This window comes from Papaver somniferum, unplaced genomic scaffold, assembly GCF_003573695.1.
Source record: "Papaver somniferum cultivar HN1 unplaced genomic scaffold, ASM357369v1 unplaced-scaffold_160, whole genome shotgun sequence".
NCBI classification, from domain to species: domain Eukaryota; kingdom Viridiplantae; phylum Streptophyta; class Magnoliopsida; order Ranunculales; family Papaveraceae; genus Papaver; species Papaver somniferum.
Window position 1 is genome coordinate 591,338 of NW_020625487.1, and position 24,003 is coordinate 615,340.

General features: G+C 36.4%; 1 protein-coding gene and 1 pseudogene across 1 annotated transcript; both read right to left on the minus strand.

The window, feature by feature from the left end:
• Nucleotides 1-1,685: 1,685 nt before the first annotated feature.
• On the minus strand, nt 1,686-2,381 carry LOC113337527 (dehydration-responsive element-binding protein 1A-like). Its single transcript, XM_026583194.1, has one exon. It carries the CDS (start codon nt 2,379-2,381, stop codon nt 1,686-1,688), a length of 696 nt encoding a protein of 231 aa, XP_026438979.1.
• An 18,557-nt stretch (nt 2,382-20,938) lies between these two features.
• Nucleotides 20,939-23,515, minus strand: LOC113337528 (annotated as a pseudogene).
• Nucleotides 23,516-24,003: the final 488 nt, after the last annotated feature.

Here is a 24,003-nt window from a genome sequence, read left to right on the forward strand (position 1 = left end):
AGTACGCGTACAGGTACGCGGACTTAGCTCCGGTCATCCTGAACAAGCAACGTACACATACTTTGGTTCAAGGATTTTGCACTTACACAAGTATGAATACACATACAATGTTTATATCCAAACATGGTTATATATTCTAAACTCTCATTTCAATTATTGAAACATTCTTAGAGGATGTTATATAGTTGTAATTCACAAACTATTTTTTATCATAGCTATTTTCAAGTAATTGAAATAACCATCATGACTTTCGTCACGAGTAAAGATGAACTTGGCCAAAGCGAAAGCTTACTAACACATATTTCGATAAATAGATAGGCGAGATAAACTCGGCTCGAAATAGCAAATGTGTATAATCGAAGTCTATATAGCAATAAGACTTTTGTCTCAAGATAGGAGATAGAGTAGATAGACTTTCGAGTGATAGATAAGTATAAGTTTCCACATACCCTTTTTGTCGATGAAGTTCCACCAGTTCCTTGAGTAGTTTTTCGTCTTTGCATGATGAACGCCATGGAATATAGAGCTCAACTACACTTTTTATCCTGGTTCGAGACTTAGCTATAAGTAGACTATAAATCAAGACTTATAGTTTTGGCAACTAAACTTGACAAACAAGCTTGAGATAGCAACGCTTGTGAGTTCGACCAAGCAGTGATCTACTGAATCCACAGTTAAGTTACATTTATGAATGTCTAAGTTAAGCATGGAAAAACTGACAAAGGCCTCTAACCAAAAAGCGGATATCACCCGACTACAGTCTTTGCCTCTTAGAGCATCCACAGTCATGACCAAATTCGGGGACTATACCCAAATTTGGTCCAAAAACCAGCCACAGTGGAAGGGACTAAAGCTATATATGGTATGGAAAATTAGGGTTTGAGACTAAAACTAGTCGTCAACCCAGACCAAACCCAAGTATAGTGGGACGAAGATATAATGAGCGTATGGTTTAAGCGTAAGTATAAGGGCCGCTTGACAGTGGGGCGTTTATTAAAAGGGCGCTTGAGATGGGGCGGTGATATAAAGGGCGCTTGATTGAGGCGAGAGTATTATCAGCGCCTGATTGGGGCGAGAGTATTATTAGCGCCTCACATCAAGCGCATATACTATCACCGCCCAACATATACAATAATTACTCCCCCAACAAGACGTTTGCTATAAGTCCGCCTGCTGATCGGGCGTAGTATTTCATTTCCGTCTGCTGATTGGGCGTAGTCTTTCATTTCCGTCTGTTGCCAGGCGTTAGTAATACTCACGCCCAACACCAGGCGTTCAAAATACATTCGTCCCATACATACGCCCACAATACCAACGCCTGACCATTGTACGCTCATTGTATATCCGTTCCATTTCATACGTTGTTATTTTGTTCGCCTGACTAAATTTTAGTCTTTCACCACTACGCTTGACCTCTGAAAATGCCAAATAAATTTAGCTTTTGGTATGGCGTTTGGTCTTTAGTCCCGTTTATGATTGTGGTTGCTCTAAAAATAATATATCTCCCAAAAATCTAATTTCCTGATAATGATTGACGAACAGTCACTTGGAGATTATAATATCTTTCTCCATTGCTAGCGAAGAGAACCAAAAATGAATAAAAGAAGAAGAAAAATTAATGGTAGGAGGATTAAATATCAATAAAACTCTATTTAATCCCATCCACAAGAAATTATCACTATGAATTAGTAGGAGGTCCATAAACTGCTGTCCACGTTGCTTTCCACGTCGTCGTCGTAATAGTAACCCTCTTGTGGTGGATCAAGCAACATCCCTTCCGCCATGCTGGCAATCAGAGCTGGCATGTAATACAACGCTTCTTCATCGAAAAACGTCGCTGAAACTTCTTCCGCTATTTTAACCGTGTGTTTGGCTGATTTAGATGTAACGGATTTAAATGATTTTTTTGCAACGGATGAAGATTTCTTAGAATTAGTGAATGGAAATGCACGAACGGCTTGGGCAGCAGCCAATTGAATATCGTTAGCAGATGATGACTTAGCACGAGGTAACAACCACAATGAATCTTCGAAATTTAACGGAGCTGATTTTCCTCGCAGAGCTATTGCGGCAACATCATAAGCTCTAGCTGCAATTTCAGCACTAGAATGTGTACCAAGCCAAATTCTTGATTTACTGTTGGGTTCTCTAACTTCACAAACCCATTTATCATTTTTCCTTGCTCTTACTCCTCTGTAAATTGGATGTCTAGTTTCCTTGAACTTCTTTCTTCCTGATGTTTTCTTATGTGACCCTAATTGTTTTAGTGACGATGACGATGATGATGAAGTACAATCAGTTTCTGAGCTAAATATATCTGTACTGTATGATGAGGATGAAGGTGATGAAAGCGAACACCCGAAAGAGTCCTCAAAATTCATTGCAGTAACTGAATGAGTGCTAATTTTGTTTAAATGAAGAAGTTTAGAGTAGACTGTGTTTAGTTCAGTTTGAAATTGGAAGGAAAAGAGAGTTGGGTTTGAAAGAAGAAAGACAATCTGTTTGGTATTTATAGATTTGGGGATAAAAAAGGAAAGTGCTGAGTCCACCAAAAAGCACACGTTAAGAATAGTGAGTTATCTTAGTAAGAGGTTTACAGTTTACACCCCATGAAATTTGACACGTTTGATGCGGGAATTTGTTGTGTCATCAAAAATGTCCAATAGACATTTGGAGAAAGATGCTGTGGGTCAGCTTAAAAAACAAAAGTTCAATATCTTATTTTCCTAGTGTATGTTTATTTGGAAAATGTAGCTTATCTTTATAGGGGCTCGACTAGAGTCTAGTAATGGAACCATAGTGCCGTAATGTCGTAATTGCTAAAGCCTGTCCAAAGGGAATACTATACAGTGATTCTACGTTGATGCTCAAATAAACAGTGAAAAATCTGGTCGGGATGATTAAAGGAAGGATTGCAGTTTTGCATTTGGATTTGGAATGTGCAAAGTAGGTCTCATGTTTTCTCTTACATGATTTTTTTTTGCGAGATTTTTTCATGACAAGGGAATTATTGTCGGTATTTATATGGGTTTAAATTGCATCATGATACGATAACCACACCAAAAATGCCAATTTATCTCACTATAGGCTTTGTTTCTTAGAGCTAATCTAACGATGGAAGCCAAGCCATTTGAAGCTTGGAAATAGTGTAGATGCCAAGTGTAAGAACAAGTTTCATGATAGAAGAATTTACATCATCTAAGTTCCATGACACTTTAGCACGTGGATCACATATTCGACGATCAGAAACTGAATATCCAATTTGGATACAAAATCAAACTTTTTTGGAGCTTGGAATAGCTTGTGTTCCACTATCGGACTTTTTATAATGGTTTCCAAGCGGGGATCATCCACAATTCCCAAATTGCTATAATAATAATTTACATTACCTTAAAGTGGGTGCAATGCCCATCCCTCCATCGATATTGTCCTCACTTAGCCACTGCGGACATCCTGTATTGTGGAGTTTCAACAGGCACCACTGCAGCAATTCAGAAGCAGCTTCCCGGGAGGTCACAGATTATTCCTGCATGATCACGCTTAACTGCAAATTTTTTGCCAACTATGAAGTCAATTGTGCTGAAAAGGCCGCGGTGTTAGGAAAGGACAAACCATTACCTATATTCTATTCGGAAAACACTACCTCAAAGAGATTTTACTTACAGTCGTACTCCTTACGTCTCTTGAACCTCGTGAGGTTCTACGCACCTGATTCCCTTAGCTGAAGTCCTTTACATCCTAAGAGTGGCTTCAGTCGAAACGAATACTTTTGATACCAATCTGCCTCTAACAAATAAGCGTATTTGATTTCCGTTTAAATCAAAGATCGAGGTGTAGAAATATGTCTCCAATAGACAAAGCTAGCAAACCTCTAAAATCTGAAACTTACGGCTCCCGAAGAGCAGCCTAGATTCTTAACCACCTCTCAAGAACAATCTTCGAAAGATCAACTAAAATCGGTCTTTAGATATCTATCTTGAGGAATCACAACGTATGAGACGAAGAGAACTTTGTGATTACTATCTATCTTGCCTGTAAGAGATTACGAAAACCTCGATAACAAAAAAGAATGATCAGGATTCACAAACTTTAAAGGTAAAGATGGTCGGACCTGGCTTCACGAATTCCCAAAGCGTAGTCTTTTAGTCGTAGACCCGATAATATTCCACAGAGGAAGCCTAGGTCAATAGAGGACGACCCTAGAATCATCTAGGACACAAAGTATCAAGGATTGATTTTCCTAGTTGAAAGAGGATCTCTAATTATAGTTTTCAAAGACGATGGTTAGCTTAGAATTCAAAGCTAAGATAACTTGAGAATCAAGCAAACACTTTAGGTCTTCACAATACAATATAAAAGTATACACATAGGTTCGGTTACTGAACCGTGTATAATGATTGTTCGGTTTGGCAAGTTAGCCAAAGAACTGATAGCTATTTGATTTTCATTTAAACACCTAAAAAATTAATCATGATACATAGGTGTTTAAGTGATCAATGGAGTATTAGAAGTGTTTAAGAGAGTTCTAGAAATGCAAAACATATTAAAATAATACTCCCCACGTCCTAGTTTAGATGCCTAAATTGAGGATTTTTTTTGTCCTAAAGAAGTGTTTAAGAGAGTTCTAGAAATGCAAAACATATTAAAATAATACATCCCTCCGTCCTAGTTTAGATGCCTAAATTGAGGATTTTTTTTTGTCCTAAAATACTTGCTATATTTCATATTTTTCCACCTTTTATCCTTATTTGCACCTATCTTGGAATCAGGTCATAACATCAAGAGTTGTGTATTTCAATTTTCTAGACACACTTTTAATACTTCTCTCTATATATTTCCTTTAATTTGAAAATTTTCCAAGTAAACAACAAAAACCAAGACATCTAATAAAAAATAGGAACTTTAAATACTAACCTGGGTAATTATGGAAAAAAAAAAACTATTCTCTTTGTGTTTCTTAATCTCTGTGAAAAATCTTATTTAGGCATCTAAACTAGGACGGAGGGAGTAAGTCTTTAAGAATCTGCTAAACATTGTCGGGACAGTTGGTACAACGGTTCGCCAACCGTAGGGCTTGTTCAATAGTCAGGGTGCTACGGTTCGTGAACCGGGTTCGGCAACCCTACTAGACTACGGAACTCAGTTGACCAAATTTCGAGAACTGGGTTTGCCAAGTGCTAACCTATTTATCCAACTTAAATTCAGTTCACCACGGTTCGCCACCGGGATCATGATTTGTGTCCAACTGAACTTGCGGTATTCGAACTGGTTCGCCAACCTTCCTGTATTTCTGCAACTCATATATCTATGGTTTTGGAACTGGTTCGCCAACCTACCCTAAGTAGAAATATTATCTAGTTCATAGTTCTCTCTTATGATGTTTGAATCATTCCCAAGTGATATAATCATTTACATGGGAAATTTTCAATTGATTCACAAATTAACTCATAGAACTAATATTGTTAAGGACTGTTGAACATCTTATTTTCTAAATCATATTTCGAGATTTTTCACAAGGCAAGCTTGACTTGAAACTTCTTTTTTGTAATTCTACTGAAGTCATACTACATAGTATCAATATATATAATAATGGCATGGTGAGTAAAATAGAATGGTAAAGTTTTTAATACTTGATACAGAAGTTCTCCAAATATCTTCGTCGATCCCCAGTCTACTAGGGTGATCTTTGATACTCAACCACAATTCTAACCTAGTCCGAGACTTGACTTAGTAGACTAGAAATCAAGATATAATTTTGATCACCTAACATTGACAACAATCTTGAGATAACAAAACTTGTGGGTTCACTAGAAAAACTCACGCTAACAAATAGACATGGAACAAACTTGTGTAAACGTTTTATATCCAATTAGTTTTCACACGTTTTGCTGGGATAAGAGCAGTTCTTATTGACTCAACAAACTTGTAGTTTTTTCATTTTGCTCCCTATATGGACTCGACAAAAATGAAAAACGGATGGGAAAACCAACAAATTCAAGGATTTGTTGAGTGCGGAAATAAACTAAATGTGTTCTTGATGAAAACCCGTGCGACGACACCAAACATACTGGCGTGTGATCCAAAACAGCTGGCATGTGATCCAAAATCACTAGTTTTCCCTTCAAACGTCATAATCTGAAGTGAACCTACCAGCGTGTGATCCAAAACCACCAACAACTGAAAATATTTTTATCCAACGACTATAATTTTGATATCTATAAATACTTCTCATTTCAACTCCAAATTCACACATTCTACACAATTTAAATATTTTCACTCACAAATCATCTACAAAAATTCCTTCCAGAGTTCGTGGTAATAGATTCACTCAACAAGAGGGTTTAGCTATTTGTAGAGCCTTTGTTTTTCACACAGAAGATGTTGTCGATAGGAATGTAGTCGAGTCGACGATGTGTTTCTAGGAGAAAGTTTATAGAATGTTCACCGCTGAAATGGGGAATTTATGGGTGTGATTCTTACGGATTGTCGCATCATTTTTAGTGTTATTGGTCGCCATGTATCGGAATTCGTAGTCGTACTAGTGCACAATCACAAAATAAACTCGACGGTGAAGCTGTAAATGAAGTGGAACCGAGAACACTAGCGATGTGGGAAGTATCCCACGACGGACGTACTTTCGACTTCCAAGTTTTTTCAACATTCTTAGGGTGCTCAACAGATTTGATCCCTACATCGCCCTAGGAATTCCACCACCCGACGAGAATTGACGTCGATGTAGTAGTTGTTTTAATCTAACGTATTTCCTTTATTCTCATGAACGATGTAGTTGTTTAATCCAATGTAGTATGTTTTTATTTATGATATTGATGGTGCAATGTTTAATCCAACAAAGTCTTAAATTAGTTATGACATTTATGGGGCAAATGTGAAGATATTAAAATGTTTGGTTTAGATAATCATAATAACACAAAATAAACACCAAACTAAATAACATAATACCATATTGAATCGATTTATCCTTTAACTTTAATCATCTCACTCCACCAAAAAACACCTAGGACAGTTCCATATGTGTCTTCTTCAGTAGAAGTGCACAAATGCATAAAAGTTCTGCAACCGGGCTTTGAGCATCCATTGATTCTCTGTGGACAATGTTTGTATTTGTGATCTCCATCTCTACTATGCTTGTAGTGTAATAACTTCTTCTTCAATTTGGATTTAAGTTTGAAGTTTTTGCAGAGTGTTGCAAATTTTTCTTTTTCTTCTTTAATCTTCATAGCATCATCTAGCTTATGTGGTTTCTCTGGAAAGTTGGGATCTTGACATTGCAAATATCTGAGCTTTTCCGATTGTGATTGAATCGCCATTCTGATGCGTGAACCACCTTCCCCTGGACACTTTGAATACACCCAAGGGGATTGCATAAGAATATGGTTATCCATGAAACATAATGGAAAAAACTCTTTTGCTTCGACACATAATATCTGCTTCACTTTTCCTTTAGAAAACATGGTGGATGTTGTTGGCTAAGAAAGAAATATGTTGGTTTGGTTGAGAATCAAACCTAGTATTGTATTTATAACAAAAAAAAATAGTTGTTGGTAATTCAAACGGCGGTCATGCTAAACCCGCAAGGTTTTACTTTGACCGCCAACGCTAAATTTCCAACGACTCGATTTTTTTTCTCACCCTATAAATTTTATTCTTCCTATCTCAAAATTCACATCTTCTTCTTTCATTCTAAAACTCTTAATCTTTATCACTCTGCAGAAATGTCTACTAGAATTCGTGGTCCCAAGTTTACTGAAGAAGATGATATATAACTATATGCAAAGCATATTTTTCCATAGTGTAATCGCTGGTATAGGCTATCAAAAGAAACTGGAAGAGAGTTTAAGCATTTTGAATGTTATGAACTCTATAGAGATAATGTCGCTGGATTTGATGTAGTTTGATATTATTGTTTTCGTTTAATATATGTAGTTTGATGTTATATGCAAGTTTAAAATGTAATAAATATTTCTTAATCTGCAGCGGAAATCTATCTTAAAATTTAAATATTTTCAATCATTGATATTACTGTGAATTCTTTTACAAGATATAAACTCATACTATAATAAAAGTCAAGTACAAGCTTTGGCCTCCTGTTTATCTTCATTTGACGTATCTTCTATTCAACTCGCTTTTTGACAGTTTCGCCTTTGTTTTTGATTTTTTTTGTTGTTAACTTTCAATACTGGAGCTCTTCTCTGCCTTTTAGCGGAACATTTTCTTGGAGAAACTTCAAAAACTTGCACTTCCCTTGTACAATTTTCAATCTACTTAAAACTTTCACATATCTTACGAACATCAGCTTCAAGTTTTGCATCGCAAAAAAGTGTGATCGCCTTTTCAGCCATTTCACCAAAAATAAAACTAAAAAATTGAAATAGATTTAGAAGAGAAAATTCAAGAGAAGTGAATTCTGGTGTGAGTGAATTGTTTGAAGCTGGTGGTAATTTATAGAGGTAAATTTGAAAAAAAAAAATGGCAGTTTTTTAAATTTGAAAAACTAGCCGTTGACGGTTGTGCATCACACGCCAGCGTTTTTAAATAGACCGATCGTTTTTCTTAAACCATGCACCGACGTTTTTATTTGACACGCGCGTTTGATGATTAGCCACCCACTTATTTTCCCACATAGCATGTATTTGACCATCCACCTGGCTCGACAAAAGTTTTCATTTGGCCATTGTCATAGGAATTGCCGCAAGTTGTTGTTGCTAGGAGCAATTAGAAGTGCCATAGATTTGTTCAATAAGAAGCCCACATGTGTTACTTACTTGCATAGAGTTATTTTTTCACTCTCACAGTCCGATTATTGAAACAAATATCTCAACTACCAAAGATGCTATAAGGTCACTCTATTGGTTTTGAATATTTTGATACAACTACCGTAAAACCAAAACAGCAGGAATATGAAGTATCTCAACTAAACAGCAGAAAATATCTTACAAATGATGATGACTTCTTTTGTCTATTCAAAACTAATTATATTGGGGAAACATATTGATTGGCTTAAAAGCAAAAGACCAGTGAAACCAAAAAAAAAAGCCAAATGAGTAGACCCATAAGTGTCCGCACGAGGAAAGGGTACCAAGGCCACAAGCACAAGGTGAAGGTAAGCTTCACAGAGACGCTGGTATTATATTTTTCTTGAATTCTCTTTCACTAAGTGACGTTTGATACATTTTTAGCCTTGAAAACTTTTTTTCTTTTTTTTTTTTTTTGGAAGAAAACTTTTTATGGATTCCAACAACTTACACCAGAAAGATACAGAACTAATACCAAACAAACACAAACAAACTTGCTCAAACTAGAGCACAAACAACGGGAACCAGACCAACCTTAGATTTATATATTACAACAGCAAACCACTAATCAACATCAGCTAAGGCATTAATCCTCCTCCTGAACAACTTCCTTCAAGGCTATACCGAAATGTTTGGAAATTGAGTGACAACTAATGCCTAAAAAATCGCCATCTAATCGGACCATTTAAGCCGAGGAAGAAAGTTTTTAGTTTTTGCTTAGCAGCGCATCACGAATATCTCATTTACATGAACATGCAATTTTTAAAGTCGAAACAAACATAAAACATCGATTTAACAGTTGTTGATGATTCACATAAAACATCGATTTAACAGTTGTTGATGATTCTGCAGATAACAGTCGAAAGTGGTTTGGCATCGGACAATTTGGAAGCACTATATTTTTATTTTTTAATCAGTAACTTAAGAATTTGATGTTGACAATTTTTGAATTTGGATCACTCATATCATCACGCAATGACTTTCTCATTGTACCACAGTGACATCAACCACTTCATTAATTTATTTTTTATATATATTTTTCTATTTTATCGGATGCCAGGTGTTTGTGCTTGTCTATATCATTTTACAATAAAACCATTGTTTGCCTCAAAGGAAAAGAAACATCAACATAAAAAAAAAACCTCACTACCGATTTGAGACCACAAGTCCTTAATAACTACAAAGATTCCAACAGATCCCGCAGGCGGCCATCCAACACAACTACAAAGAAGGAAACCAGGCAGCCGACGGATTGGCCAATCACGCGGCAGATGGAAGTCAAACAGGAAACTCGTCAACAAATTATAAACTAATTTCAATTAATGAATTACATGCTTCAAAAAGAAGTCCTTAATAATAATATATGGGAAGCGTGGAGCTCTGATCCTCTCTCAAATAATATCTATTGAACATAAACTAAAAGGAAATTATTATCAAAAATAAAACTAAAAAGAAATAAAGAAGATAAAACTTTAGTCAATTCATAAAATAGGGAATATTCGAATACATAAGGGAGAAGAACAACAAATATATCTGTAGTTGCAGGAAATCCTACACTACACCCCTCATATGATTTCGTTATTATTCAACTCATTTTTAGATTTACACTCTTAATTTTATTGATCAATCTTTGAATGTTCTTACAAGAAAAGATAAAGGAATCAAGAATGACCTCTGCTCTAGACTTTCTCTCTCCTATTTACTTGTTTCTTACTCAAAAAGATCTCTCTCTCTTCTTTACAACTTGAACGACTACTTATAGGGAAATACATAGTGGATGACAGTTAATATGTCCTTTATTTTCGGGTATGGTCTGCGATATTCTCGCAACCTTACAAATGTTAATTTCGCAAGCTCTCTAATTTTCGCAGGACTATCACATCTTTCTCGTGATCCTAGCTGACGTCGTTTATCGTATCATTTCTGAAATTGTTCTGCGACGCTGTTGTGTTGTGTTGTTGATAATTTCGCTGAGACATTATCATTGCGAGATTCTGATCCTACATCTTGCCTCTTCTCATATCTTCTCTGCAAAGTAGAGAATGATGTGAGAAATGCCGCAGCTGTTCATCTCTTCATATTCTGCATTTATCACACGTATTCTTTCTTCTATTTGTTTCTTGACACGTCTTCTGTAACCGCTGCTTTTCAACCTCTCACGTCTTTTCGTCTTAATGGTGTTTATTTCTTCGATTAAAAAAAATCTCCTTTATATACTCTTCTTACTCTTCTTTCCACTTTCTTTTTACTTTCTCTTCTATTTTTATTCTCTCATCTCTGCAACTTTGTTATTCTTCTGCAAGTTCTGCTGCTGTAATTTTTCCCCCTTCAATCCTCTTAATTTTTATTCATTCTCATACTCTATATTCAAATATGGATCCAAGTGGTCATAGACATGAGAAGAATTTAAAAGATGTCCAAAAAGATCTTCCTGATAAAGGTTACACACTCTCTACCATTCGTGGTGAAAATGCCAAATCAATTCTTTCTGTCAAACTTTTCTCTGATCAATACGGTGATGATCAATCAATCATAATTTCTCTAGGTCAGGTTCTCGCAGGTCTCCCTATTCCTCTTTATGACCCAGATCTTCCTTTATTCTATGAAATTCTCGCTCACTCGGGATTTTCGCGAGCTATCTTCCAACTGAGTGGGGACTGCATCCGTCTGATGCTAGAGTTCGCTAACCGTGGTGCTGGTAAAGGATCTCTGTACTCCAAAGAACTTAGGGATCCTAAATTCGCAGACCTAGAGATAATTGCTGATAAATACACAGTAGCGAGTTTCTTTGAGAACTATGAACTTATCTCCATGAAGAAAGAGAATACTCGCTGGGGTATTCGCTTAAAAAGGAAAGATAACATTGATGAAACTAAAATTATCATGCAAGATATTGACTGGCATTATGGTAAAAAAAAAACTCCTCGCCAATCCAAAGATGATAAATGGTGTGTTTTTCCTTTAATGCTAAAAGGACCTTACATTGCCGGGTCAAATAGTCTTCCTGCGAATCTCGCTGCTTATCAACCTTGGGTTTTCTCTTGGCCCGAGAAGGAGAAAGAGGTATGTTTCTTCCCATTTAACTCACTTTATATTTCTATTTTTTTATTATTTTGTTCGCTAACTCTTGCGACATTCTGCAGATAAAAAAACTGAAAGATAGTTATAACATGATTGGGAAAGCTAGTACTCTGTTGGCTCTTCGCTCATACACAGATGAGGTAACAAATTTTCTCTTATGATTTTAAATTGTATATTGTTGCTTCCATTTCTTATTTCTATCTGTGTGTGAAGATTATTGTTGAAATAGCAGAACCTGCTGATGTTGCGAAGACTGGTGATAAAAGTAATGGTGCTCTTCGCAGAGAAAAATCAACTGCTCCTCCTTCAAAGAAAAGGAAAGTCCGTTCTTCTTCCCCTTCAAATATTCCTCTTCAAGAAAATTCCGAAAGTGACAAGGATGATGAGGACAATGATGATCTTGCCGCAAGTGTATATTTTCCACCTGAATCTTCTATGGCTAAGCTCTCTGGCCTCTTTTCTGATTCTCTGCAAGGAATGGGAGATAGCCAATTCGCTAACACCTGCAAGGATCCCGCTACAATTTGCGATGTCACTTTGCTGGATGGTGATAGTTCTCTTCGTGGAGTTTCTAGATCAGTGACTCCCGACTTCTTGCATTCCGTCAATAGTTTGGTATATTTTTATCCTTTCATTTCTTCATTGTCATAACTCAAAATTTCTTTCTATATTAATATTTTTTATATTTTCTCGCAGGCTGGAAAAGCTTCTTTCGCTGTTGCCTCGGATCTAGAGAGGAGACGCGAAAATCTTGAAAAGAAGAATCTTCAATTTCGCACAAAGAATGAAGAATTGGAAGCTGAAGTTAAAGGTCTTCGCGAGAAAAATAGACATCTAGAAATTGATTCTTCTTCGTATAAGAACAAAATATCTAGTCCTCAGCAAGCTCATAATCAACTTTACGGTATGTTACTTTTCTCTTTTCCCTTCATTCATTCATCCTGTTGTTTTATCTTATTTAAATGATCTTTTTTGCAGACATTTATGGTCTTTCTGATGAAGCTACTCTTCTTCGTTCATTTCCTAATGCCTTGGATAATGATACCCTTCTTGAGCGTCTTAACAATTCCTTAAATAGATTCTCAAATGATAGAATTTCATCTCTTTCTCTAAATGAGCTTAGATCTAAATTTCGCCTCTTAGAAATTGACCATAGATCTAGTTTAGGCTTCGCCAACCGATTTAAGCGTCTCCTTCTTGATTCTAAAGGAAAAACCAATGAGTTAAGAACCAAAACTAGAGGTCTCATAGATGATAAGGATCGCATCTCTGATCAAGGTGCTAAGGCTTTGGCGAAATTCCAAGAGACTCTTCTTGAAGTTCAACTTGAACGAGATGAAGCTAACCGCAAAAACATCGAACTCTGCGAAAGGGAAAATCAAATTCGTTCTCGTCTTCTTATAAGTAATGAGGATGAATTTTTTTGGGCTGCGAAAATCTTAAATGATGCTAGAAAATATTTAGTTGTAAATGTTAGTCTCCAAGTTGAGCATACAGCCTTGATTAGAGATATGATTTTTGACAGAGAAGGTTACTAACTGCGCTTCTTTACTAATCTTTTGCTTCTTATTAATTTTCATCAAGTTAATAATTGATTGTCTTTTGCTTGCAGATTCTGAAAATAGATATCGTGAAAAGATTGAGGAACTCGAAGCTGAAAATGAGGAACTCGCAAAGAATCTTTCTTCTCGCAACGACAAGTATTCTAGATTAAAGAATCTAATCAAGATCACTGTTGCGAATTTTAAGAATGATGCCATGCATTTTTGCAATCAAACTATCCAAATGGTTTGTGACAATCATAATATTCCTCATTCTGATTATCCTTGTCTCTTGGAAGAGATCCCACAGAATACTCCCAGTCTGATTATTTCTGATAGCGAAGCTGATGATGAAGAATCCGATGGTGATGAAAGTTCTAATGGTGATGAAGATTCTGACGCAGACAAAGAAGGGAACAAGTCTGATGAAGATAATCAAGGATCAACTAAGAAGTAGTCTTTTTTTCTTTCTTTGATTCTCTGTAATACTTGTACATTTATTCCTTCTTTCTGTATATTTGTGTTTCTTTCATTTTGACATGCATTCATTAAAACAATTCTTCCTTGCAATACAGTTAATCAATATAATCATTAATTTTTGAATCTTTGAGTAAATCTATTATATGGAGACAAATAACATTTTCTAATTTCATTCATTCCCATACTTGCCTCTGTTATTTGTATCCAAATGAGAGATTTTATTTTATGCCTCAATTTCGCAGTTAATTATGTATAATTTCCCTATCTTATGCGAACTGAATTTTGATTCTTTTCAAAATCTCATTCCTGTGTGGTCTTATTTTTCCTTCCTAATTAAAGGTCTTATTATGCCACCTCTTGTCATTGCGACAAAATCGCAGGACGTCCTTGCACTTTCATGAAAAAACCTATTGATCTTGCCTTAACTTTTTCTTTTGTATTATGGCCTCTTCAGGAATGTTGCGACAATATGACAGGTCTAAATATTCTTGCGAAAATAAAGCCCCATGACATTGCCGTCTTGCGACGAAATCGCAGGACGTCTTCGCACTTTCATGCGAAAACCCATTGATCTCGTCTTATCTTTTCTTTTGTATTATTGCCTCTTCAGGATTGTTGCACAAATATGACAAGCCTTAATACCCTTGCGAATAAAAAGCCTCATGACATTTGCGTCTTAAGACACTTATCAGCTCCCTAATGGAGGGTGCCGCTTATCTCCCCCTGGTTGCCCCTTCAAGGAGGCGTACTTCTACCATACAAGGTTAGCTCCTCCCATCCAGTCTTAACAACAACCAGTTGTTTTCGCAGCCTCTTATCCCTTTTACCTATAGGGCTTATGGTTACGAGACTGCACCCTAAGTGGGGTTTTCTTCAGGCCGAGTGCAGTATAAGCCAAGACTTGTCAAGAATGGAAAGTACGCTTCAAACGTCCCTGGCACTCTTGACTCAACCGTGTACCTCGGCGCCTTGATCAGATCTGCACTCCTTGGGAGAGTCCTTATTACCTTAGTCGCCCAACCTAAGTCATATGCTTAAGCTGAGAATCCAAGGTGCCTCTCCCGGATGGGCTTTATTGACCCCAAATCTCCATGACTCAGGTTCCGGTGGCGGTGTAGCCTTTCCCTGAGCCATGCAACAGGTACCCCCTTATATGACGTACTTTAGGTCTTACATTTGCCTCTTGCGAAATTGTATTCGCGAACTAGGGTGTACGCCATAAAGGTTCGCCTCTTCTCTTTTGTCATTTTTCTCTGATTATTTTCTGTAAAATTCATTATCTCTGCGAGAGTCTCGCACATCATCATATTTGATTTCGCAATCTCAATTTTGTCATTCAATAAATGTATTTTTGAGAATTTTACTTATTGCGAGAGTGTCGCAACAACTTAATCATTCATACATTTTGTTTTTATTACCTTTGCCATCTGCTTCTTTATTATTTTCTTGCTAGTATGTTTCTTTATTCTGAGCTAGCATTAGTTTCGCAACTCTTCTTCTTTTCTTTCGATTGCATCCACCATCAACCTCTCACTTCTTGTGTATCTTTGATTTTGTGTCGCCATTTTCCTTCTTGTTTGCTCTTCCTTCGCAAGATTCTATCTCAGTTTCGTAACACCTCTTTCCTTCAACCCAATCTCCCTTTATGATTCCTACACCACTGGGGTGAGGGAATTTGATGCACTGGTGGAAAGTTGAAGCTACACCTAGAATCCCATGTAGCCAAGGTCGACCAATTAACGCATTGTAGGGTGATTCTACATCAACGACACAGAATAAGATTTCGGAAGATATTCCCTTCAATGGAATTCGCATAGTAACCTCCCCTTTAGGCTTGTTAGCAGTACCATTAAAACCATATATCTTATATGTTGATGGTATAAGATCATCATCTCTTCCTCCCATAGTTTTATAAGTATGATAAAATAAGATGTTCACAGAGCTTCCAGTATCGATTAGAATTCTATTAATTGCCCATGAATCTTCAGCTTCATCATCCTCATCTTCTTTCGGTTTTGGATTAATTTCTAATTTTACTACCAATGGATTATCATGCACCTCTTCTCCTTCGGGAATTTCTTCTGCGGTAAAAGAAATGATCGTTTCTGCCATTCCTCTAGTGGCGAGATTTTCGCAATATTCATAATTTCTCTTCCATCGTTATCTCTTGCGAACACTCTACTCAAAACATTGTCATGAAAATCTTCAATTGTCTTATATGAATGTACGATAGAGTGACAGAATAGATTTTTTGCTTTTGCACCAACTTCTATGAAGAATGTTTCCTTCTTTTTCATCGTGTTCACTTTGTGATGCTCTGGTGGTGGTGGAAGTGGTTGAGATTGTGGATGCCCTACCAAAAAGTGGTTTAGTTTTCCTTGATCTATCATTCTCAAAATAATTCTTTTTACATTTCTGCAATCATTTGTTGTATGTCCATGAAAATGATGATAAGAACAAAACTCATGGCTTCTGTGGTTTGGAGGTGGTTCCGTTCCCATGTTCCATGGTGTTGGTATATTCTCATAAAATTATAGCTTCCCATATTTCTCCACACTTGCATTTAGAGGTGGCATCTTGATTTCTTCCCATACTACCTTGTGACCTCCTTGTCCTCTATTATATTTTGTCTTTGACCTCCATAAGTTTCTTGTGGTTGATCGAGTCTTTGAATCTTGTTATTTCCACCAGATTGTAGAAATTTCTTTCTCTTTCATACTCCTCTTGATCTCGGCTTCCCATAGCCACCAGTTTCTGTTGATTGTTACCCGTCACCTTCTCTTGTTGTACTTGCGAAGTATTCGCTGTTTATTAGCTTGGGTAATAAGCTTGCATTCGCTGTTTGTGAGTGGTGTTCGCAACTGGATATGATTCCATTTCATTTTGCCTTTCCTCTAGAGCAATATTCTTCTTGAAGTTCTCGCAATTCAGTCATTGTGATCGTATTCTTGACTCTGAAAATTTGGACATACAATAGGTTTGTTGCAAACATAGCATTGATAAATGATAATATAAGATATCTCTCATCTACACGGCCAGCCATTTCGCTACACATAGTTCTCCATCTTTTAGTCAGGTGTTTCAAACTTTCGCCAATCCTTGTTTTAATCCAAACACATCTTCTATACCAGGTCGCGAAGAATTATTACTTATATATGCCCCTAGAATGTAGTCTGCAAATGATTGAAGGATGTTATTGTTCTTTGGTAGACCTTCAAACCATTTTAACGCCTCTCCTGTTAAGCTGGATGCGAAATATTTGCACAATACGCATCATGATTTTCCCATTGTAACATGCACCTCACATAGGCTTTAATGTGTTGAATTGCACAAGTTGTTCCATCAAAAATGCTGGTTAATGCGGGCAAATTGCATTTCGGTGGTATTCCTCCTAATTGTACTTCCCTTGTAAATGGAGTTTTCGCAGCTTCTTCTATTGCTTCATCCAATTGTCTTCTGCCTACTTCTCCTCTATTATTTAGCATTCCTCTCATTTCTTCTAATTCTTTCAAGATTTGTTTATTTACACCTGAATTTTGATCCATTGGTTTTTTAATTTCGCCTCTCTTCTTCTGCGTTCATGTCTTCTTCTCTCGCGAAATTTTGCATTTCTTTTCATTATCCTCATCTCGTCTTCTTCTGCGATTCTCTTCTCATCTTATCTTGAATTCGCATATGATGATGCTTTCATTTTCCCCTCCATGATTTTGTTCATTTCTTATCAATTCCATTGTCTTTCAGCCATCCTCTGTACTCTATCATACTCTTCATTGAGATTACCGTTATTCCGGTTTTGTGTACGCCTTCTTTCTCGATTGTCGTGATTGTTCTGGCGAATTGTCTCCTGAAGCTCTTGTTCTTCCATTTCCGCTCTCAATCTTTCACGTTCGCAATTAAACGTGCTTGTTCAGCATAATGTCTTTCAATTTCTTCTTCAATCGTCTGTTGATTTCTTTGAGTTTCTCTTTCATGTAAAATTCTTCCTTCCTCTCGATTTCCTTCGCCATCTTGGTCATTTCGTCCCTGACGTTGTCCGTTCTCTTGATTTCCACCATTTTCCCATCATCAAAAGTTTCATTTTGTGGAACGTAACGATCATCAGCTCTTTCTCTATTTTCGCGATATTCTTCATTAGGATTTGATATTTCTTCTTGAATATTGTTTCCAGCATTGATTGTGGGTGAGTTTCGCCTCATTTCTCTTCTAGTCGATCTTGAATATGATTTTGTAATACTTCTCGATCTTCTATTCTGTAGTCTTATATTCTCCATCCTAATTCGTGATTTTGCCTTGTTAGATTTGCACGTTCTTCTGCCTCAGCTCTTCTTTCTTCATGTATTCTTCGTCTCAACGTTTCTAACGCTCCAATTTCCTCATCTCCATGAATTATTCCTTCATCTGCTTCTTGATTTCTCTCTACCTGTCTATGGTTTCTGTTTTGTTGCTCTTCTTCTACTTCTTCTGCCGAATTTGATTGCCAAGTGTGTATACTCACCCTATCATAATCTGTATTCCTCCCTTGTACTAGTGTTTGTTGAATTGGTGGTTGAATTTGATTTTCTCTATTACTTCTCATTCTAGTAGATTCTCCCATTTCACTTCTTTCTCTCCCAGCAATTCTCTTGCTTCTTCTAACAGTAGTCGGTTGTTCGGATGTATTTCTTCTTCTAGCCATTTCTTCAATGTTAACAATATTGCAAGAAATTATGTAAAACTCTTAATCAATCACTCTAAATTTTCACAAATCTCAATATCAATCTTCAGCTTTTTCTAGAATAATCTTCAATCTATCCCTGTTTCTAGCGCCATTATGTAGTTGCAGGAAATCCTACACTACACACCTCATATGATTTCGTTATTACTCAACTCATTTTCAGATTTACACTCTTAATTTTATTGATCAATCTTTGAATGTTCTTACAAGAAAAGATAAAAGAATCAAGAATGACCTCAGCTCTAAACTTTCTCTCTCTTATTTACTTGTTTCTTACTCAAAAAGATCTCTCTCTCTCTTCTTTACAACTTGAACAACTACTTATAGGGAAATACATAGTGGATGTCAGCTAATTTGTCCTTTATTTTCGGGTATGGTCTGCGACATTCTCGCAACCTTACAAATGTTAATTTCGCAAGCTCTCTAATTTTCACAGGACTATCACATCTTTCTCGTGATCCTAGCTGACGTCGTTTATCGTATCATTTCTGAAATTGTTCTGCGACGCTGTTGTGTTGTTAATTAATTTCGCTGAGACATTATCGTTGCGAGATTCTGATCCTACAATATCTATAAAGATGACCAATTATGACGACAAAGATTACCGCGGAGATTTATATTTTTATCCATAAAAGTATATGAGACTAATTCCTGTTGTCCAAAAAGAAACCTCGTTATAGTGGATCAAGTAGGATCCCTTCTGCCACGTTGGCAACAATTGACCAATATGTTAGACAAGGACTTTTTGTTCAAACTTCAAAACATTGCTTTCCAACAAAAGCAACTTCTTGTAGGGTATCACGTAGCTTCCTTCTGCCATGCTGGCAATTAAAAGACGGCATATTTAGTAACATATCTTAATTTATCCGAAAACTAGATATTTGTAGTAACATATCTTAATTTATCCGAAAACTAGATATTTTGTAATAAACATATATTAATCAATTGTAAAACTGTGGATCCCAATGCTTGCCACAAAAGGAAAAGAAATATCAACATAAAAAAACAAAAACAAAAAAATTAACCTCACAAACGATTTGAGACCACAAGTCCTTAATAACTACAAAGTTTCCAACAGATCCCGCAGGCGGCCATCCAACACAGCTACAGAGGAGGAAACCAGACAGCCGACGGATTGGCCAATCACGCGGCAGATGGAAGTCAAACAGGAAACTCGTCAACCAAAATATGGGGCCAGGCAATCCCATCTTTTATTTCTCAAATCTTATTTTCAGACTCAGTGGGTACACATACTCACGACAAATTATAAACTAATTTCAATTAATAAATTACATGCTTCAAAAAAAAGTCCTTAATAATAACATATGGGAAGCGTGGAGCTCTGATCGTCTCTCAAATAATATCTATTGAACATAAACTAAAAAGAAATTATTATCAACAATAAAACTAAAAAAAAATAAAAAAGATAAAACTTTAGTCAATTCATAAAAGAGGGAATATTCGAATACATAAGGGAGAAGAACAACAAATATATCTATAAAGATGACCAATTATGACGACAAAGATTACTGACGAGATTTATATTTTTATCCATAATAAGTATATGAGAGTAATTCATGTTGTCCAAAAAGAAACCTCGTTATAGTGAATCAAGTAGCATCCCTTCTGCCACGCTGGCAACAATTGACCAATATGTTAGACAAGGACTTTTTGTTCAAACTTCAAAACATTGCTTTCCAACAAAAGCAGCAACTTCTTGTAGGGTATCACGGAGCTTCCTTCTGCCATGTTGGCAATTAAAAGACGGATATTTAGTAACATATCTTAATTTATCCGAAAACTAGATATTTGTAATAACATATCTTAATTTATCCGAAAACTAGATATTTGTAATAAACATATCTTAATTAATTGTAAAACTGTGGATCACAATGCTTCCAGTATCTCAACAACTCTAACTGGAACAACTTTAACAAAAGTGATGCGGCATATAATTAATTAATTATGCTATTAGATAAAACGATTCACTGCAGCTAAAAAAAATCCAACATAGTGCCTCTTTTGTCTTTAGTTGGAATTTTTTGAAAGTGCATGACAAATTTGGAAAAAAAGTAGTATCATTGATTGGCCAATTTTGGCAAAGGAATATAAAACAAGAAAAACAATATCTACAAAAATATCTCCCAAAAATCTAGTTTCCTGATAATGATCGATGAACAAATCACTATAGTATGGAGATTATAAATATCTTTCTCCATAGACAAATGAATAAAAGAATAAGAAAAAGAAAATGGTTGGAGGATTAAATATCAAATAAAACTACATTTAATCCCATCCACGAGAAATTATCACTGTGAATTAGTAGTCGCTCCATAAACTGCTCTCCACGTTGCTCTCACGTCGTCGTCGTAATAGTAACCCTCTTGTGGTGGATCAAGTAACATCCCTTCCGCCATGCTGGCAATCAGGGCTGGCATGTAATACAACGCTTCTTCGTCGAAAAACGTTGCTGAAACTTCTTCGGCTATTTCAACCGTCTGTTTGGTTGATTTAACGGATTTAGATGATTTTTTTGCAACGGAAGAAGGTTTCTTAGAATTAGGGAATGGAAATGCCCGGACGGCTTCGGAAGCAGCCAATTGAATATCTTTAGCAGATGATGACTTAGCGCGAGGGTAACAACCACAATGAATCTTCGAAATTTAACGGAGCCGATTTTCCTCGCAGAGCTATTGCAGCAACATCATAAGCTCTAGCTGCAATTTCAGCACTAGAATGTGTACCAAGCCAAATTCTTGATTTACTGTTGGGTTCTCAACTTCACAAACCCATTTATCATTTTCCTTGCTCTTACTCCTCTGTAATTGGATGTCTAGTTTCCTTTGAACTTCTTTCTTCCTGATGTTTCTTATGGACCCTAATTGTGTTAGTGACGATGACGATGATGATGAAGTACAATCTGTTTCTGAGCTAAAGAAATCTGACTGTATGATGAGGATGAAGGTGATGAAAGCGAACACCCGAAAGAGTCCTCAAAAATCATTGCAGTAATTGAATGAGTGCTAATTTTGTTTAAAGGAAGAAGTTTAGAGTAGACTGTGTTTAGTTCAGTTTGAAATTGGAAGGCAAAGAGAGTTGGGTTTGAAAGAAAGACGATCTGTTTGGTATTTATAGATTTGGGGAAAAAAGGAAAGTGCTGAGTCCACCAAAAAGCACACGTTAAGAATACAGGTGTGTATCTGCAGCCTGTATCTGCAACCAGACGATCTGTCTGGTTGTATCTGCAGCCTGAGTTTCAGAAAATTTCTCTTAAGCAGTTCATGATCAATTGGAAGACGGTGGTTTTCGAACCACCATGAGAAAATCACCTCGCATATATTTATGTGTTTATTGTTGTCGTTTTCTTTTGGTTGCTTGATTTTCTTTTTTTTCCAGGTGGATTCCTTGTCCTACCTTGGTCGGTGACTAATTCCTTGTATTTGTATTTTGGTGGCTTAAGTCTCAAAAAATAATTTATTTACCGATCAAAAAAAAAAAAAGAATACAGGTGTGTAAGAAGACACTTGAGTGGGTGAGTGTGCAAATAGTGAGTTATCTTAGTAAGAGGTTTACACCCCATGAAATGAACACGTTTGATTCGGGAATTTGTGTGTCTCAAAAATGACCAATAGACATTGGAGAAAGATGCTGTGTGTCAGCTTAAAAACCAAAACTTCAATGTCTTTTTTCCTAGTGTATATTTATTTGGAATTTTATAGAGGCTTGACTAGTCGCCAGAGTCTAGTAATGGAACCATAGTGCCGTAATGTCGTAACTGCTAATACTTATACAATGATTTACATGCATTGACGCCCAAATAACAAATAAACAGGAAAACATCGCGTGGAGAAAATCAAAGGTAGGATATCAATGACTCTACAATTTGGATTTGGATGGGTAAAGCAAATCTCATTTCTTCTCCCACATGGATTTTACGCCGAAACTTTTTCTGGTGATAGATTCGTTTTCGATACTCATATGGGCCTAAACTGCATCACGGTATAATAACCACTCCTTGTATGCCAATTAATCTTAATATGGGTTTTGTTTCTTTGAGCAAATTTAATAATGGAATCCAAGCCATTTGAAGCTCAGAAAGAGTGTAGAGTCTTATCTTCAATGTCTTATTTTCCAAACCAAAAGTTCAATGTCTTATTTTCAATGTCTTATTTTCCTAGTGTATATTTATTTGGTATTTTATAAAAATAGGAAAATGTAGCTTATCTTTATAGCGGCTTGACTAGTCACTAGAGTCTAGTAACGGAAACCATAGTGCGGTAATATTGTAAATTGCTAAAGTCTGTCGAAAGGGAATACTTATACAGTGATTTTACATTGACGCCCAAATAAACAGTGAAAAATCACGTCGAGAAAATTAAAAGCAGGATTGCATTTTAGCATTGGATTTGGATTTGGAATGTACAAAAAATAGGTCTCATTTTTTCTCTTACGTATTTTTTCTTCGATTTTTTTCCCGATGACGGAATTATTTCAGTACTTATATGGGACTAAATTGCATCACAGTACAATAACTGCTCCATAAATGTCAATTAATCTCACTATAGGTTTTGTTTCTCAGAGCTAATCTAATGATGGAAGCCAAGCCATTGGAAGCTCGAAAATAGTGCAGATGCCAAGTCTAAAAACAAGTTTCATGATAGAAGAATTGCATCATCTAAGTTTCATGACACTTCAACACATGGATCACAGATTCTACAATCAGAAACTGAAAATCCAATTTAGAAACAAAATCAAACTTTTTGGGAGCTTGAATAGCGTGGGTTCTACAATCGTACTTGCTCTAATGGCTTCCAAGTAGGGATCATCCACAATTCCCAACTTGCTATAATAATTTACATTACCTCAAAGTGGGTGAAATGACCCATCCCTCTACCGATATTGTCCTCACTTACCCACTGCGGTCATCCTACAGTGTGGGGTTTTCAACGGCACCACTGCAGTCATTCAGAAGCAACTTCACGAGAGGTCATTCATCCCTGGATTACTCTTGCATGAGCACGCTTAAATGCAGAGTTTTTTTGCCAACTATGGAGTCAATTGTTCTGAAAAGGCCACGGTATTAGGAAAGGACAAACCATTACATGTATTCCATTCGGCAAACCCTACCTACCGAGTCGGCTTATTACAGTGGGTCCTACTTAATTGAATGGATGGCTAAAGAGTGAATGGATGGCTTCGCAAAAATAAAAAACACATAACATAAGAAGTAAAGATGTTTTTTTAAAAACACAATGAGTTTTCATAATTAGTAATGCTTTGATTTTTCTTTTTACTATGCATGATATACATGTGTGTTAGGGCGCTGCTCGGTTGATCCTAGTAGGCGTTGATATGTCAAGTCATGGGTTGAAAT

Coding starts and splice junctions, on each gene's coding strand:
- LOC113337527 (XM_026583194.1), bottom strand. CDS start 2,381: ATGAATTTTGAGGACTCTTTCGGGTGTTCGCTTTCATCACCTTCATCC.